Source organism: Lagopus muta, chromosome 6 (genome assembly GCF_023343835.1).
Source record: "Lagopus muta isolate bLagMut1 chromosome 6, bLagMut1 primary, whole genome shotgun sequence".
Lineage (NCBI taxonomy): Eukaryota > Metazoa > Chordata > Aves > Galliformes > Phasianidae > Lagopus > Lagopus muta.
In genome coordinates this window covers 38207930-38227552 of record NC_064438.1, presented here as the reverse complement: position 1 = coordinate 38227552, position 19623 = coordinate 38207930, and the positions used below count along the sequence as shown (strand labels likewise).

Sequence of the window (19623 nt, the reverse complement as noted above, 5' to 3'; positions counted from 1 at the left end):
AAAAGGATTTTAGCAATGTTCTTGTAATTTCACAGAAAATCAAAATTCTGGTCACTGTAAGCACTTCAAAATAACAATATGACAGAAATAAATATTTAAAATTTACTTTTTCCAACACAACTTGGCCCAGCTCAGTGCTGACACAGAGGCCTGTCACAGAGATTCTACTGCTTACGTACCTGCTGTGTAAGGAGACTGATGTGGCTTGGTGGGGAATACTGACAAGCTGCTTGTTTTTCTGCCAGCTGCTGCAGTTCTGCTGCTACCATACTGGGGCTGTAACGTTTGCCCAGGGAAGGAGCATCTTCTGTACCTTTGTTCATCATGGCAGAACTCACACGCTGCCCACTTGGACTGCGGTGGCGCATACCTACAAAAAAAAAAAAAATCAACAAAATATTCAGTCATACTTCAGTCATACTTGGTGAGCAGTATCACAGAATCACAGAATGGTTTGAGTTGGAAGGGACCTTAAAGATCACCTAGTTCCAACCTCCATCATAGCAGATGCCTTCCAGAGATCAGGTTGTTCAAGGTCTCATTCTTGAACACTTCCAGGGAAGGGACATCCGTAGTCTCTCTGAGCAACCTGTTCCAGTGCCTAACCACCTTCACAGTAAAGAATTTCTTCCTTATATTTAATCTAAATCTATCCTATTTCCTTTAAAACCATTCCCCTTTATTTTATCTTACAAATCCTGGTAAAGAATTTACCCCCATCTTTCTTGCAGGCTCCCATTAGGTACTGGAAGGCTACTATGAGGTCTCTTTAGAGACCTTTAAGCTGAACAACCCCAACCCTCAGAGTCCCCCTTCAGAGAAAAGCTGTTTTGGCTCTGATAATTTTTATGGTCTTCCTCTGGATCCAGTCTAATAGTATGTCTGACTCCCTCAATCAGCTGTTCACACAGATTCAAAAGCAGGTACAACACCTCCTGCGGGTTCCAGGGAGAATACAGCCTTCTATTCTGTGTAGGTTCTCTCTAGATGAGCTTTAATCAATGCTCAACTCACATTCTCTTCAACATAATGTATTTAATAGCACATAGTGCCAGAGAATTTTGGCTACCTGTTGCACATGTTAAATCTATAATGATTTTCCTTCAAAACAAATGGATTCCTTTAAATAAGCAATGGAATTGGGAAGTCAGATTTATTTTAATGCTAGAAAGTTTGTCACTATAAATACAGCAACCCTAGTGAAAATGTGCTGTTGCAGAACTCAAAGCAAACATATAGTACCATTTCAAAGAAAAAACACGTTACCAGGAGCATGGCCGTAAGCTTGTGTATGGTTCCCAAAACTTTCTGAACAGATTACCATCTGTGTCCATAAATTTCTAGTTTCTTCTACCTTTCAAAATCCTAACAATCTAATGTTAAATTGCTTAACTATGTGCTATCCCAGAACAGTAAAGGAGAAGTGTCTGAATCCACTTAGATCTTACATTTTTTGTGATCTTGACACAGCTTTAAGCATTCAACAATTCTGAAGTTTGACTAAGAGACTCCTCTTTTAGAGAAAAATGAGGAACTAAGAACTGCACATAGACTGAGGAAGGATTTCTGCTAACTGAAACTACACTGAAATCACTAAAGATAAACAAAAAATAGTAATACAAACAGGAAAAAATACACAATACTTTATTTCCCAGCTTTTCAAAACAAGTTCAATTCCCCATTCATCTTCTCAGTAAAAGGACATTTTTTTTACGAACAAGTGTGTGCTTCACGCACTCCTCTTCTCCATTTAGCACTATTTGAACAAGACTCAATTCCAGAAATGTAAAATTCCCACCTATTCCAGAACACAGATTACAGAATCTTTATACTGCACCAGCCAGTCTTTATGCAACACAGAACACTCACCTGCTTTTGCAGAGGTTGATCGGGACAGTCTTTGGCTGTAGATCTGAGCAGCTCTCTGAAAAGATGAGAGTGGTCCAATGGTGTAGCTACCAGAACAACGATGTAACCCTGCAAGGCTAGAAGCCTCACTGGACACTGGGTTTGTGAAGACAGAAGAGCAGTCAGTGGCTGTGCTCTGGCTCTGGGACAAAGGTAGGGAAGATGAGGAATGAATTATCCTTAGACCACTTGGAGGAGTCGGCAATGAACAGTGACCAGGCACCTGTGGATTTTCAGAGGCTGCAGGTTGAGATGGTAACTGGGAACTGGTACTTCTCCGGAACGTGGCACCAGAAGCAGAGGAAGCAGCACTAGGAGGGCAGCACCGAGGTAATTTCACTTCAGCATTTAAGGAGAAGGTGGATCTTTCTGGATCTACAAAAAGACAGTGAGTACACTACATTAGAGAAGCTGCTTTTGAGGTCCTTCAGATAATAACAAACTTGAGATACCTCTGTTCATAGACTCACTGAAGACAAAGTGACTTCATCTGTAAGTAAAAACAGTGGCAGCTCTATGTGATAAACATCTTCTTTCAAAGCTTGTCATATCTAGATTTTTCCCCACAGAAGAGCAGCTAACTCACTCATACTGCTCACCCTACAGTACCTCTTGGGTTTAAAAGAAAAAGATGCAGAATGTTTCCCAAAACTGAGCATTCAAGTACTTCAGTTTGTACCCACATTTGTATTTATTAAAAACAGCATACGCATTCATTTCTTATTTTGATGATGAATGAAGTCAGTTCACTCACAGGTTGATTTCACTTCTTTGGGTTTACAATCTCTTACTCTTCCTTCTACAGGCAGATCTGCAACTGAACCTTTGGGTTGATCACCTTTTATTTTTTTCATCACCTCAGGGTGGTCTGTAACAATCAGGAATTAGGAGTTAGAAGATGGAATAGGACTGCGGAATTAAAACCTTGTTATAATGGACCTTCCTGCTAATATTGTAGACCATGAAACAATATTGATCATAATTGTACTGTCACATACAGCAACAAGGACGACTAGAAGTGCACAGCTGATATTGCACTTTCTTCTAGGGAATACTTAATTAGACTCAAATGTGAAGACTCCACCCTCCTTTCACAATGATCACTGTAGGTAGCACAATTGAATTGGTCTTGGTTACTCTCATTTCTTATTTTGATTACAGGATTTCACATTTCTAATTTCAGTATCTTCAAATTTCCACATTCTGATATTAGTCACAAGTCACCATATCTAGAGTTCCTTATAAAGGCTAGTCCCATGCCATACCGCATCACTGAAAGAAGTTAGGAGTGCACTAACTCTAGTCTTCACAAAAAAAGAAAAGGAACACAACCTCCAGAAATTTGAATAACATTCTGGATGGTCTTTTCTCTTTCTACAGACTCAAGTGAAATTGGATTAGTCTGGGCAACATAATCTCAAAATTGCCTGCAACACTTACCCCCCTGAGGATGATTCTCTGACTGGTTACTGGTGTTCCTGGGTTTTGTGGTCCCGGAGTTTGTTCCTAGGAAGACACTTGCTGACTTACTTTTTTGTGTGTAAAATGTCAGCACTTCCTCCAAGTCTCTCTCACTACAATAAGGAGAGAAGAAAGGACCTAAATGAAGACTTTAAACTTTTCTGTCTTTATGTAACAATCAAGGAATAAAGAGGGTGAAGAGGAAAGTGTGCAAAGAGTGAGGCCACACAAGTTGTTTGCATAGCACTGCAAGGTAAGAGTGGAAGGAAAGGAACATGCCTTGGTTAAATCAGTTTCTCGCTAAAACGCCATTCTTTTATGCAGCAGAAAATTCAAGGGACCCGGGAATAATCATAGAATAAATAAATAGCAAACAAAAATTCCAAACATGCTGAGGAAGATTAGCTCAACAGGAATGATTCAATTTTTAGCTCAACTGGTGAATCTTTCTCAGGTGCTCTTTAGGACAAGCAGCTATCATGTTCATGAGAGAATTCATCTCACCCTGTTTTAAAGTCATCATTAACTTCAGTGCAAAGGGGGGGAGTGGAAAAGGAAAGAGGGAGGAGCTTGTTAATTAGCTAAAACCACAAGACAAACAAGCAGAAGAGTCACAATATTTTTGTGAATCTCACAAACTTGCATAGGTTTCTCTTTGTTATTTTCTAGGCAAGAATAGAGTTTAACTACCCGTGTCATAAGCCTCTGTTGGTCCCGAGCCAGTAATCAACTACTTAGTTGTGCAAGCTGCAACTTTGAAAAATACTTATATACACACACTATGTTTTCCTTCTGCTGTTGCCTCAGCATTAGTGAGTACACAGAACACAAAATTAAGTAGTGCCAGTAATACTTCAAAAAATATAACAGGAATATCAGTTCACATAGCAGCAGTTATAATCCTTCAAAGTGTCCTCCACACATCAAACTTATACTAATCTTAGGTAGCCTGAGCTTTGGTAAAAGCAATGTCTAAAAACTGGCCCCAGTGGGAAAACAATTCACTGTTGTCTTCAGAGCATGCTGCAAAGGTTAACTTCTCCCCAAAAGCAGTAAGAATAAAGTAAAGAGAAAATGTAAGAGTGAAGAATTTCTGGTGGAGAGATGCCTTCAGATTTAAGTGAATTTACCAGCACATGTATTTAATTTTATGCTGCAATGAGGATGTTTACAAGCAATAGTTGCAGCATGTGTATAACTAAACACAATACACCCATGTAAATATTGAAGTTAGAGTGAATGGGACAATTTCAATTGCATAGAAACATTTATTATCTATCATCTCCAGGGCTGCACTCACTGTGCTGTAGAACAAATGCTCAAAGTGAAGAACTGTTCCCTTTTCATGGCTGCAGTTTGCTGATACAAGGTTCAAGCATAGATCAACACAGTGCCAGCTATCAGAGTTCCCAAACATACCTAATGCTGCCTAGGAAGATGAAAAATTATCTCTAAAAACTGTTCTTTCTCACTTGGGAAGATGGTCAGCAAAAATCTCCAGCCTCAGTCTAGACTCTGCATCAGGCCACAATGGCATGATAGCCAGTAACATGAAAACTAGAAGAGTATATAGTTCTGTAGCCCTAACCAGTCATCTCTTTTAGCATTTTTGGCAAAAAGGAAAATGTCCTTGGAGGCAACAGCCATTTTTGAGACCACAGATGTCAGAGTCAAGAACATACCACAGGCCTATGTAACCTGCATTTCTGCTGACAGGAGAAGATTGCTATGATAGATGGCAGTCACATCTCAACTCTTGTTCTCTTCTAGAACAATATTCATCTGAAAGGCAGCAAGTTGGTTGGGATTTTCTTTTTTTTTTTCTTTTTTTTTTTTTTTTTTCTTTTTTGAGCCTGTAAATTTGTTGTGGTAATGACTCCAATTTTTTCCGCAGAATAAATATCAGAGAGTCATAGAATGGTACAGGTTGAAAGGGACTTCAAAGACCATCTAGAATTCTAGCACCCTGCCGTGGGCACAGCTGCCCCCAGCCAGACAGGTTGCCCAGGGCCACATCCAACCTGGCCTTGAACGCCTCCAGGGATGGGACACTCACACCTTCTGCAGACAACCTGCTCCAGGGCCTCACCTCCTGACATGTAACCTAAATCTCCCCTTTTATTTAAACACTATTCTTCCTTGTTCTGTCACTATCAGACTGTGTAAAAAGTCCATCTCCCTCCTGTTTTTAAGTTCATTTTAAGTACTGGAAGGCTGCAATGGGGTCTCTCAGGAGTCTTCTTCCAAACTGAACAAGCCTTGCTCCCTCAGCCTGTCTTTGCAAGAGAGGTGCTCCAGCCCTCTGAGATTGTGACTGCTGAATTTACCTGAGAAGACTTACGTATCACTTACTTCAGATCAGCTACTAAAAAATGCTCTCCAGAGGAAAAGAAAAAGCAATGTAATAACTTAAATACTAAAAATGATAGAAGCAGTAATTGTCAACTTTATAACAAAAAACTGAAGTGCATTAAAAAGGCAGATGAACTCTACCTGTCCAGATAGTAACAGAAGTCCCTGCCAATATAAGCATATAACATACAGGCTAACAAAAATAAGCCAAAGGAATCAAATGTTGTGCTCAAGAATCAGTGGCTTAAGGAAGTAATTCTGGGTCACTGAACAATTTCAGACCACTCAACAGTCAGAGGAGCTATAATACCATTGTTTTTTCCACACAGTACTACAGGCCATGAAGAATGTATATCTATTTTCACAATACATTTTCCAGCAGACTCGTCTAAATCAGTCAGATCAAGTTCTGAATATACACAGGAAAAACTGTATTTTCTCTCATTAAAGAAACTGCTTGCACTGAACTGCCTTAGCAACCCAAAAGGCTAGGGTGAAGACAGTCTAACCCCCTTCCTTCCTCTTCTCAGACAGTATCATCCTGGAGGGATCGCGAAGATAAGTAGAAAGCATGTAAGTTGGCTTCTAAGAGCAGAAACTTGAGAGACAGACAGTTGTTCAACCACAGCAGTTCAAGGCCATCTGAGAAGCAGCTCTAATTTCATTCTCCTTCCAAGGGACTCTTAGCGTTACAGGAAAGTAGACCACAAGGATCATCAACATTAGGTTGGAATTTACTGAGATCAGAGCAACCACTGCTGTCCTGAGGATCTACTCAATTGTCAAAACGTTTATTGTATGTCCTTCTCTACACACCAGATGCTGACTCTACAAGAATTTGCATGTTGGGAGCGAGAAAAGAGAAATCAAAGTTCTCTGTCCATAAGGAGGAGCAGCCACTAAAGTCAGTAAAGATATCTTAGAGCCACAGTCCCATCAGGGCTGAGAGATCATCTACCAAATGGAATAAAATCTGTTCCTACCTTGCTCTGGTAATAAAGTTCTGAAAACCTTCAGGATTCACTCCCTCCTCTTCCTCTTCCTGTTTCTTTTTTGATCGCTTCTGAATCATCTGTTCTGTTTCCTGTGAATAAGCAGCATTAGTCTCTCTAGGAGGTTATTCTGTTCTGTGGCATAGCTGCCATGCAGAGAAGACAAAATGTATTTCCTTGAGATCTAAGAAAAAAATAGCAACTCCAAAGTTAAATACATTTATAATTTGGTTCTGTGTGCAGCCCCAGAGACAGCATGCTTAAATGTACACTAATGTACAGTATGTACATAATGTACTAAATGTACACTAATCTCATTCATCTACTTGACATAGCTTTTTAGAATTGACTTGCTGAAACGATGCGAAAGCTTAAAAAACACATGCTCCTGCTTCAAGTATATCCTTTGCTAGGACATGAGACAGTATGGAGGGGAAATACATCGGTCTTTGCAGATATCAGGTCTCCCTTCTACTTTTTCTGTCACAGTTTTTCACAATAATTTTTATTTGAGCATCTGTCCCATAAGGAGATACTCAGAAAGGCAGAAGAACAGAATGTAAAATTATATTGCAGAAACTCAGTGAAGAACATTGCAGAGAACATCCATATTCTGTATTGTAAACTAAGAGTTCTAGAGTTAAATTATTTCATCCTGCAGTAAATTGCTGAGGTCTTAGCTACATACAAATAATAATCTCCTATAGCAAAAGCAAAGAAGTAGAACAGTACAACCTGTGGCAAATACATACTTACACACTAGAATATGCTGTAATAAAAGATGATAAACCTTTGTTTGTGAGAATGTGAGAAAGCTATCAGTTATGAATTATATTTTACACTGGAAGTTATTGACATTAGAACTTGTACTGATACAAACACTTGTGTTAATTCAAAACAAACTGAAATTCCAGTATAAACATATAAACTTTATTCGACCAGACTTTACCTCCATTTCCTGCTGCTACTCCAAGCTCTCCTAAGACAAAAGGATCAGATACATCTTGTGAAAGATAATTCGAGAGAGAGGGAGAAAAAGCTTTTCTGGGCTATGCCTCTCCTCTTCACTATGTAAGTACAAGTCTTGACAATATGTGATCTGTTATATAGTTTGCTGGAGGCAGTGTTTTTTTCTTCAGTGCAATTACAGAAGATATATAATAACTGGTAAGAGCCCCCTGCTAAATCTGAAGTTACAAGCGAGTGAAAGAAGTCTGTATGTCGAAATTAGACATCAAAAGCCTTGTAGCCTGGCAGTCTCACAAAAGCTTAAGTGTCTATGCTCTAAAACCTCTAGTGATCTGTTTACACTTTGTTTTAACTAGGAAAATATGTTTACATATTGATTTATTTTCAGTTATGCAGCTTTTTTTTGTGAATTTACTTTTGAGAGGAAAATCCTAATGTTCGAATACAATTTGAGTGGAAATTATATCCAAGCAGTTGTGTTTTTCAGCCACCACAGAACCACCCGAGTGTACTGCAGTTCTCTTAGCACAGTAATTCACTGAGCATTAGGTATGCACGACACTCCCTGGAACAGATTTGTTTAACACCAACCTTGCTTTGACAGATCAAGTTAGCAGATGTCAATTCTGACAAGGTACTGTAAGTGAGCATCTACTAACAAGGAGGAGCTTGGAGGCCTGTGTGCACAACAACCTCTGAAAGCAAAATTCAAACTACCTTTGTTACAATACTGAAGAAATGCTAGGAAGAAATACAAGGGAAAGGAAGCTGTATTTACAAAACAAAATTATCAAGAAATCACTATGCTAAGAGCAGTACATTCTAAATCTAAAGAGGAGAAAATTATTTACATTTGGACTTCTGTCACTGGGCATGTAGAGTTCTATACTATAGATGGTTAGCATTCCCTCAGTATACCAAATGAATGCTAAAATACATTTCACATACTGTTCTATATAAAAATTATTTATCTCTATAGAAACATAATGAAAACAGGGAGAAATGGGAAGAGGCCTTACAAAGCATTAAAATCAAAGACAAAACAAAGAAAAAGTGAACTACCAGTTAAATTCTATTTTTCTATGCACATGATTACAGGACTGCACATATTACATAGTAATGCTGTTGTCCATCTGACAATTTGGATAAATAAACTACCATTACTTGATGTGCATCTGCAAACAGGACTGAGTAAGTTACAGAACAGAGCCCTTCAAATAACCTTCTGTTTGACTATGACAGTAACCAACAAAAGATATATTACAGGAAAACAACAGAAATCAAATGAACTGTGCTAGTGATGATTTCTTACGCAAGTTAGATGCACAGCATATACATTTAAATAAAAGGCATTTCTGAGGGTTCCTCAATTTTAGAAGTCATTAATAAATTGGTAGGTATATAGCAAAGGGTGTTTCATGCCTATTTCCTGACCTATAATAACCACAGCAGATGGTGCTGTTAGAACTGAAGGAGTTTAGATGCACTGGATATCCTGCTCTGGTTTTTGATAGAATATATTAACAAGATCCACTGTGGTGGCACAAAAGTAACAAAGCCTGAAGGTTCTGAGGTAAACTAAATACCTTAGCCCTCTGCTGAGTAGAATAAGCTACCAGAAGAAGAATTAATTCATCACCTTGTTATAACAGATTATGAACTCGCCCAACTGGTGAGCCAGGATACGACGACGATCATTTAGTCCCAAATGACGGCTGGGAAGCAGCATCCTCAAGGACTTCTGAAGATTGCTGGCAGCTCGCTTCAGAAAGTGGACTACGAGCTCCTGCAATCAAGAAAGATGGAGTTAAGAAGGGATCATCTGAAAGATGTGGAGAAAAGGAAACAGAGGTACTACAGTAGTTTCTGACTGGCAAAATCTAAAGGTACTGTCAGTTGTCAGTGCATTTTCTCAGGACAAGATCATTTTGTAATATGCATTTTTAATACAGCCCTACAAATCCTGTGAAGAAGGATGTCACACCTTGTCTGAGGACAGACAGAACTGAGAACACTTGGTGAGTGTTTGACAATGAAAAAAAAAAAGCACAAAGCAGCAACAACATCAAACAACTTATAATGTCCAATACCTTTGGAGAACATCTCCAAAACACAAACAGTAGCATGTTAAAGATGGCTGCTGACAAAGGGCATGTGTTAGCATAAAACCATCTCAGCATTATCACAATGAAGGGAATCTTGGTCAGATATCTCCACTACAGTGATGTAACCCTATTTCTTCACTTCTCATATGTGTACATTACCATCACAGCTTCTCCATAGCATGGCTACATCTACAGCCATGTAATTCCAGTCCCACAACCAAGCAAGATCAATGTCTGCATCCACCCCCCAGTGGAAGAAACATATGAAAAGACAAATCCTAAGACATGGTGCATCCTGTGAGTGTTTTGAACCCTTTCTGTGTTGCTTTGGGCAAGGAGCACTGCTAATGCATAAACGAGCAGCCTCACCTACAAGCTATTGGATTCCACAGTTCGTCTCCCACTGCCACTACTCCAGACTGGTTTGATCTGTTATTTTAAATATTGATTCTTACAGGATAGCAGACAAAGTGACTCTTAAAAACCCAGTTTTAATTTCTCCTTGGGAAGAACAGGAGTAACATTTTCCACTGAGTTTAACCCATTACTCCTGACACACAGTTCAGTTTTATCTCAGAACTGTACTGGCTCTTTCCCTGAAACACGCATTCAGCAAGGACATATTTGTTTGCAGAAAGCTAAAGAACCTACTGAACAGTGCTCTGGTAGGGAGTTATTATGAGAGAATCTGAGCTCATTGCAATATTTAGAACACATATACATTAAACACAGGACTTTAACATACTGCCTAGAGAAACATATCATACGATTTTAAAAGAAAAAGAATACAAACTAAACACATCCCCCCCAAAACACCTATGCTAGATAGTATCTTTCTTTTCTCTGTCTCTTACTTTTTTTTCCCCACAACCTGAATACATGAAATACACTCCTAAGTACAGATGGCTGCAAAGAGTAAAACATTACAGAAGTGGAAAAAGCTTAGCGCGGTACCTGCTCTGTTTGAGTAGATATATATACACTTTTTTGTAATGCAATAGTAGCATGAGTTAGATACTGCTAAATAATCCTAAGGAATCTTAGAGGAGTTCTAAAGCAGTTAGGGTCAGAGCTGAGAGATCCAGTGAAGAATCAGGGAAAGATCTGGGCAGCTCAAATGTCAACCACACTTCAGTCATCTAGCATCTACTCTGACATTGCTCAGGTGTCAGCCAACATTCCTATCTTGTCTGTATGTTAAAATATAGAACTGACAACCAGACAAAGATAAGTATAATCTTAGAATCATAAAATGCTAAGAGTTGGAAGGGACCTCTGAAGGCCATCTAGTCCAACACTCCAGGGATGTGCACAGATAGATCAGGTCGTCCAGGGTCTGTCCAGCCTTGTCTAGAAAACATCCAGAGGTGAGGCATCCACCACAACACTAGGAAACATGTTCCAGTGCCTTACCACCCTCACTGTAAAATATTTTTTCCTCCTACCTAATTAAATCTATTCTCCGTGTTCTATCACCACAGTCACTGATTAAGAGTCTGTCCCCTTCTTTCCTGTTGTTCCCCTTTAGACTCTGACAGGCTGCTTCTCTAGGCTGAACAGCCCCAGCTTCCTCAGCCTGTCCTCACAGGAGAGGACCTTGGACCATTTTTGTGGCCCTTCTCTGGATGCGCTCCAACACGTTTATGCCTCTCACGTTTATGCCACTGAGGATTCCACATCTGGATGCAGTACTCCAAGTGAGGCCTCACCAGCCCAGAGCAGAGGGGCAGGCTCGCCTCCCTCACCCTGCTGATCACAAGGTACTTTTGATCCTCCTTCCAAGGATTGGAACTGGTCTCAAAACTCAGGACAGATTTTAGCTGGGCTTCTCTAAGCTAACACAAAGCTTCTTACCATTTGCTCATCTTCTTTTGCAGCCCATGCAGCATTCTGGAACTGGTCACCAGCATCCTTCATCAGTCGCAGCTGAACATGCTGTAGATAGGCAGAGAAAGCCCTACGGGCCTGCACTTTGCTGTGGACCAAGAGAATCACAGTCAGCTACTCAGAGTAGCAGTGGAAAGAATTACAGGGGAGTATATTCAGCAAGGACCTTGCAGGTGCAAAAACATTTACACTTAAGGGAAACAGAATCACTCCACCCCATCAGTATTTCCAAGGAGACCTTCAGTTCACAAAGATAGAGTGCATAGTTTCACAGATTCAAGAGACAGCAGATGCCCTCTGATTTCTAAGACTACTTCAAAAAATTGAATCCTCTCCTTGCCTTTTCACAGCCATTGCAACTCTCTTCCAAAAGTCACAAACACCAGTAAAACTGTATTTTTAAGCCCAGTTCGAGGCTCTCCTGGACCTTCATCTTCACAAGCATTTTGAACACAACAACAGACCATAAATTAAAGAGCTTAGCATCACTGCCAGAATTCTAACAAAGGCCATGCAATTCCCATTGGAAGTGACAGAATTAAATCTATGAAAGTAAGCTTTTCCCCTGCTGATCCAAGGACAAAGGCCAGATTTCATTGAGCAAGGCACCACTGACTAAATAACAAACATCAGCAAAATCTGCTGTGCAGCTGGCTGAGCATCTTGGGAAGCTGTGAGCACAAACTGAGGAGAAGACCAGGGTGAGACAAGGAGGGACACTGATTATTATTCCTTCACAATAGCAGTCACTTTAGCATATGCGTCTGTTGCAAGAAAAATTGCTGAAAACTTTACTTTTTCTGCTCAGTGTCATCTTGGCCTAAACTCTCTCCTCCAACAGCCTGTTCCCTCAGTCTCTTCTTCTTCGTAGTTTCCTCCAGTGCCACCATAAACTGTCACTTGCACTGCCAAGCACAGTTTCTCCTTTCATTTCATAAAAACGGCTTTAGTGTCAGCGACTGATCCCCCTTCTATTACAGGCAACGTCAATCATTTCTAAAAAATAACCACATTTCATCTTAAAAAAGAAAAAATAATAATCTCACAATCGTGAGGTTTTTCACATCACTTCTTTTCTTAAATGGTATTCCAGATCTCACTGTTTCAATAATTAGGAACCTTCTATTACTGTGCAGCCTAGCTTCATTCATGGACAGTTTTGCTTTGCAGTTCTGCTTTCTTTCTCCAGCATTATCCTATGGGCTGGTTTCTTTTGGATGAACAGGCCTGGTTTCTTCTGGATGAAAACGTCATTACTTCAGCTCTCTGGCCTGTTGACCCCACAGCAAAGCTTTTATTAATGACAGATCAGATGGGGCCAAGCCCAGCACAACCCTGGAACATGAGGTCACTACAAGCCTTACACACTTCTGTGGGGGGAAATCCCAACATCATTGGGTGCTGAGCAAGATTCTGCCACGAACAGCAGACAGAGCTGACATTCTTGGCAGAAGTCAGTTCTATATATAGGTAGATGACATTATTGCTATACCCATCCTCAAAAACATTTCAGAATCTTTTGTTATAACAGCAAATGTTCTTGCCAGAAGAGAACCTCAAAACAATTCCGGAATTCATTTGATAATTCATAAATCCTCCCAGAAATTAATCTGAGAAGGCAGATACGAGCAGTATATTTTTTCTTCTACCTCTGGACACTTTCCACACAACACAATATTTCTTATATCTGTGTAGGAGGGTTTTTCATTTTCTAGATGTATGAGCACTCCTTGTTCTTCTTAACCATCTGCAAATAGTCACTTTTATCAACTGAATTTAAGGGGAAGATCACTCCTCTAAACATCTCATAGGACCCAGACTGTTATTTTTCTATACAATTTCCTCCAGTACCACCACTCTTTTTCAAGTGGCTGAGTCATCCATCTGAACAATCTGCTCCACAGTCATGCTCAGCAGCAGGCAATAAGACGTGTCAGTAACTTATTGCTCTCAAATGACCTTTTGTCTTGCTCCCAGGAGGTGCAGACTCTGAACATCACAGATTGCTGTTAGAGATAAAAATTTCATCATCCAAAACATAAGCACAACAAAGAGAAAACTATATTTTTTATGGAGAGCTAGCACTGAGGTGTCCTTTCCCAATCTTTCTTGAATAGCTTAACAAATAAAAACTGCAATTTCTTTGGAAATGCAGAGAATGAAAAGACATTTTACAATTCAGTAGCAAGCATCTTGTAATTAAGACAAAAGCATTTTAGAAGCCCAAATTGATTAAAAGTATAACTTATGTCATCATATTAAAGAACAGCAATGAATGCTACAGTTCATGCTTTCCACTAATCAAACAGGTCAGACATTTAGGTAAACCGTCAATTTTTGCAACCATCTCCTTTCTGTGTCAACTATTTACTAAGACAGTTACACAGCCAAAAATCCAGGCCCTTCAACCACAGTCTCCTCTAATCTCCTCACTCTCATTCATAGTGGGGCAAGTAAGTCTATATTCTCAAAATGTTGATAGTAGCTGACAGTCAAACTCAAAGCAATATACAGAAATCTCTCACCTTAGATTTCCATTTTTTTTAAGAATCTGCAGCAAGTTAAACTGAGGCTTTGAGTCTATCTTTTCAACAAATGGCCCTCCTTCATTTCTTGTTTTCTTGTCAAGTTTTTCTGTCAACATCTCCTTACTAGAAGTTTTCTCCAGGTCAGAGAGCTTTGGCTTGCTTTTCAATTGCCTGTTTGAAAGGGAGCCAAGAGTTCCACTTTGTTCTTCATTTTCATCTGCTGCCCCCTCTTCCTCTTCACCTTCTGTGTCCGTGAGGGACAACTTTGTTGGTTGTGATGTCCCTGTAGAGAAGAAATAATCTATTCTGTGATCAAGCCATGGGCACTGCCCTACAATAAATATGCTTAGGTTTATTCCTGAACACTTCCGCCGGAAGGAGAAAACATCATTTTAGAACAGCATGATAACTACTGCTGCCCTTTATTATTCCTTATGGCTTTCCATTTAAGTATCAAACAGCTACAGATCTTAACTTCACAAAATGAGAAATAAAAGAAAGGTAGTTTCCTATGCTCCATCCTGACTTTTTGGCAGGCCTTGAGTTCGCATACATGATCAACCTCTGGATTTTTGTGTATCACAAAAACCAAAGCTAAAAAAATCTTAACTTTAACATGTGCCAGGAAAGGATCACATATTTTAATATAGCTCCATAAGTCATCACGTAACACACAGCCTCATCCATGGCAATCAGTATCAGGTCACTATTAGAAAGAGTTAGATAAAGGCGTAAGGAACAGTCACTTATAAAGATCATTCCCCTCTGTATCCTTTTAAGTTTTTCTCACATTGGCTTAAATACAAAGCATTTCTCTCTTTTCAAATGCTTAGAGGTGGTTCAAGTGTAGCAAATCTAGTCTGGAAGGTCCCAAGTTTTCATCTTTCTCTGAACAGCTGGAGGATTATGGAGACCCATATATAGTGTAAAGTGCAACTACAAGCTAATGTTCAAGAAAATATTGATCACCTTTAATCAGATATGTAGAGATATTAATAGTGGGAATGGAATTCTTAGAATTATAAAATGGCTGGAGTTGAAAGGAACCTTTAAAGGTCATCTAGTTCCAAAATTCCAACACGGCAGGGATACCTGCAACTAAATCAGGTTGCTCAAACTCCCATCCAGCCTGACCTCCAGCATGTCCAGGGAAGGGGCATCCACAACATCTGAGCAACCTGTTCCAGTTTCTAACCACCCTCATGGTAAGGAATTTCAACATTATATTTAATCTAAACTTACCTGCTCTTAGTTTAAAACCATTATCCCTTGTCCTGTCACAACACAGCGTGGTTAAAAGTCTCTCCTCATCTTTTTATACGTCTCCTTAGTATAAAGTATAATAGGGCCTTGAAAGGCCCTATTAAGGTCTCCTTGGAGCCTTCTCTCCTGTAGGCTGAACAACTGCAACTCTGTCAGCCTCTCTTCACAGGAGATCTGTTACACCCCTCTGATGAATTTCACAACCTTAACCATTTTCTTGACACTAAGAAGACAGGAAGCCCAGAAGAATAATGAAGTGAAAATTATTAACTCATGAAATAAAAACATCAACCTCTGCATTCCCCTAGGGACTGCAATAGCTGGAACAACCAACCCCATCCACACAGATTTCAAATAAGAAAATCTCATGTTTTTTGGGACTTGATATACATCTAACATTCTCACTGTACATACCTGATAACCTTGTTTGTGCTGCTCTGGCTTTGGTACGACATCGCCGGTGCTTCCTTAACTCCAGTGAAACAAGCTTTCTCTCATAAAAGAGAGAATGAGAGTCTACAGCTTCCAGATTCATATCCAGCCTCCCATTAAGATCTTCTCTGGAAAGTATAACAGAGAGACATGCTTAAATGCTCTTTATATTTCTCTCTCTGATGGTACAAAGAAACTTGGCAGATTAAATTTCTTCAATAAATGGTTTTCTTCACACAGAGCAAAAACAATTACTATCAGTCCAGATTTGCTCCATTTAAAGCTTACAAAAGTTCAGAGCAAATCTTTCAAGTACTTCACTGCATTCACTTAATGAAATTGGATATGTAAGGTGTGAGCAAAACAATTCTTTCCTATTTTGATTGGTTTGGGGTCAAATAGGTGTTGATCCAGGACTTAGAAAGCAAAGCTATGGAAATCTAAATTCAGAATAAACTCTAAAAATTCAAATTATTTAAGAAGCATTTACCGAGATCTTCCAGTGAAAAAGTCTCCTTTCATCTTGCCCCTAAAAAGGGGAACAAAGGCAAAAATCACCCTTCATTCTTGATCAGCATCTCTATTTAAAAGCCTCAAAAATCTTTCATATATAAAACTAAAAGACCAAATTCATAGAATTTCTTCTTAATCCTATATTAAAGGAGGATAAAAGGCTCTACAAGAGGAATTGTGAGCAGATGTTCTAAAAATAATGCTTACATTTTTCTAACCCATATGGGAGATGTCATTACTTACCACTAATATCTAGAAACATCCCTGAAATTACACAGCAAAGTATCTTACAGTGCAGTCTTACCTTTCTTCTGTAGTAACTTTACTGCAGAACTCAGATAAGAAAAACTGTGGAAGAGGATGGATGCTAAACACACAATGAAAGTGCATAAAGCTCTCAAGTGAAGTTCAATTAGCAGCATGAATCAAAGCATAACCCAAGGAAAGAGGCATCAAATCATACTTGCATATGTCAAGAGAGAGGGATACTAAACCTCTGGAGTAAATTTTCAGTGTTCACATGAGGGAAAGTTCTGATAGGAATTTATTTTCGAAACAAAAGGTAAACAAGGACCACCTATAATCTCCTCATGAAGAAACATATGTGCTTGGAGGTTTTACATGTCTAGAGTCATCTCTTTCCTACTCCCATGCCTTTCATGTATTGTCCTTTTTACCCTTAAATTTAGAACCGAGATGTGTAAGAATAAGAAAAATCTCCACAATAACCAGCACACCAGAAAAGTGCTGTACAACTATTACTACCCTTTATAAATCACAAATTGACGTTTATAACATTGTATAAGTGAACAATCAATGTTTTTCATGCTGTTTGTGTCCTCTGTTTCCCTCCCAAACTCAAAATCATTCTACCTGTCTTGAAACAGATGTGTAGCCAACATGTAGTTCATTGATGTCTTGTACTCTAAAAAGGATCTGGAAAAACAAAATACAGGATGTATCAAGGTACAGCTCATCATATTGAAAGACATTATATAGAAAAAAAGTACTCTACAAAAAACATCCAAGAACAAGTTGATTGAGACAACATGCTGTACCACAACAGAAAAGAGGAAATGAGGAGAGCTATCAACCCTGAGATGAAGTTCCTGATGAGGCAAGAGGCATGAAGAAGCACTGTACACTGGAAAGAAGAAAAAAAAAAAGCATAATATAGAATCACTCACTCCTATATAGAGTTTATGGCCCAATGAGAAAGCACACAGGTACACAGTATATGCAGCTGTAGGATGTAAAAGCAGATAGCAGCAATAAGTTATTTAAAGAGAAGACATTTTTATTCTGATAGAAAAGCAGTATCAGTATCTATGAAACAGTGTTTAATAGCCTTCTGTAAGGTGCAATCAGAGAAAGCAGCAATAATAAACAGTAATTCTACCAAAACCCTCAGTACAGTCCTGACAGCTGACCGCATTAAACTACATGTACATTACACAGAATATTCCTCAACACAAAGCATCAGTGTAATACTGAGCCATCCTGATGGATTTTGATACATACCCATACAGGTCCCATGTCAATGGGGTAGGAAATATGCGGATGAAACCTCCTCTCCGTTCATTCTCATCTCTCACTCGACGAAGAACTTTTATCTTAGAATGGAAATAAGAAAAAATATATAGCCAGCAAAATAGATGCAGTGGAAAAAGAACCTTAGAAAAATCCCTCAACTTCAGAGCATAAAAATGATATCACTGCAGTCCTTGGGGTGAGCTGGGTATGTATGACATACATCCTTAGGCATTTTTATCTTGTGTTTAAATTCCACAAGAATCTACCATGGCTGGGTTCATATCATGTATGCTTGGCACAACTGAGGGCAAGGGGCAACCCCAAGAGTAAAAGTCAGGAATTCTATTTCCAAAAAAATTGTACTTCTATCACGCTTTTCATACACATCCACTTGCTCTTTGCTGAGCAAGTTATCCCACACATGGTGTGAAAGCCAAGGTAAATAAAAGATATTTAATAGCCTACTTACCTCTTCCACGGAGAGACCCAGCATAGAGCTTCCTTGCCTTCCTGTTGCTTTTTCTCTCCCTGAGGGCATGAAGTTTTTCATTTCAGCATCACTGGCAGAAAGAGGACGGGTACGCTGCAGAGACACAGTGCAAATATAAATCTTTCCCTTCCTCTCACAAATTTCTTAATTTTTTTAAGTTACATTCAAACACCCAGGACTCAATTTCCAGCAGAATCTACAGTCTAGAGTACTACAGCCAAAATTCAAGCTCTGCAGTCCTCTCTTTAAAGAATCTACACCCTAGTGGGTACCAAGTGTGAGTATTCGTATTCCTAGTTTTAATCAAAGCAGGACAATTCAGACATCACTGCCAGTATTCACATCCCTAGCCCATTCAGGGAAAGCATGAGTGCCCAAAAAGCACCAAAGTCAGGATTCACACCCTCAGCCCAGAAAGATCCATGCGCAAAGGATAATAAAGCCAGCATTCACATTCATAGTCCCCCAGAAAACACAGGGGTTCACACATCAATGGTATTAGGAACATGATTCTCTGTCCCTGTTCTGTATTCCTAGCATGGCAACACAACTGCAATTCACTGATGAGATAAAGTTGCAGGAAAACCTAGGTCATTGTTATGCATACGTAAATACAAAATGCAAATTCAAATTCACATATGTATGTAAATTGAAAGAAAGGCAATGAGAAGAGTTGCAGAAAATAAATAATTTCCAAGATAAATCAATCTGATGAGCTGTTGCAATGATTATAACAAAGAACAGGAATTCAGAATATCTCCAGATTAGTAGGATTATATGCAGGGTGCTCTGAAAGTAAGGCTTCTTACTTCCATGGATACCACAACAGATACAAAGAGTAGAAGAGCTCCATTTGGTAGAGCAGATTCTTAGCTACAAAATACTATTTTTCAACATAGTCACAGCCATTAGATACGCTTTTTTTTTTTTTAAACTAGCAATGAACAAGAGGCTGCTTGCCATTCTTGTAAACATCTGCACCAGCAGAGGTTACCCACTGTCACTGCTGCCACTGCTGAAATGCACCACCAACCACCCCACTGTGCTCACATCCACTGTTTGGTCTCTATAAGCTTTCAACAAGCATTGATAAATGTCAATGGCATCCATTTTTCCCTTGTGGAAGAACTCAGTTTCACATCTTTGATTCATCCACGCTTCTATGCCAGACACCATTTTGTCAGATTGCT

The 19623-nt window shown here is 39.2% G+C and overlaps 1 protein-coding gene across 2 annotated transcripts in view; it reads right to left on the bottom strand.

The window, feature by feature from the left end:
* TTLL5 (tubulin tyrosine ligase like 5) overlaps positions 1–19623 on the bottom strand; it is a 119748-nt gene that overhangs the window by 63808 nt on the left and 36317 nt on the right. For both annotated transcript variants that reach the window (XM_048950218.1, XM_048950219.1), the window contains exons 17-29: positions 18413–18526; positions 17932–18023; positions 17284–17346; positions 16388–16426; positions 15880–16025; positions 14200–14485; positions 11642–11762; positions 9322–9468; positions 6705–6805; positions 3349–3482; positions 2663–2776; positions 1870–2283; positions 180–370 (exon numbers count right to left, since the gene is read on the bottom strand). In XM_048950218.1, the coding sequence (XP_048806175.1) occupies positions 180–370; positions 1870–2283; positions 2663–2776; positions 3349–3482; positions 6705–6805; positions 9322–9468; positions 11642–11762; positions 14200–14485; positions 15880–16025; positions 16388–16426; positions 17284–17346; positions 17932–18023; positions 18413–18526 (1962 nt within the window). The remainder of the gene's footprint in view (positions 1–179; positions 371–1869; positions 2284–2662; positions 2777–3348; positions 3483–6704; positions 6806–9321; positions 9469–11641; positions 11763–14199; positions 14486–15879; positions 16026–16387; positions 16427–17283; positions 17347–17931; positions 18024–18412; positions 18527–19623) is intronic.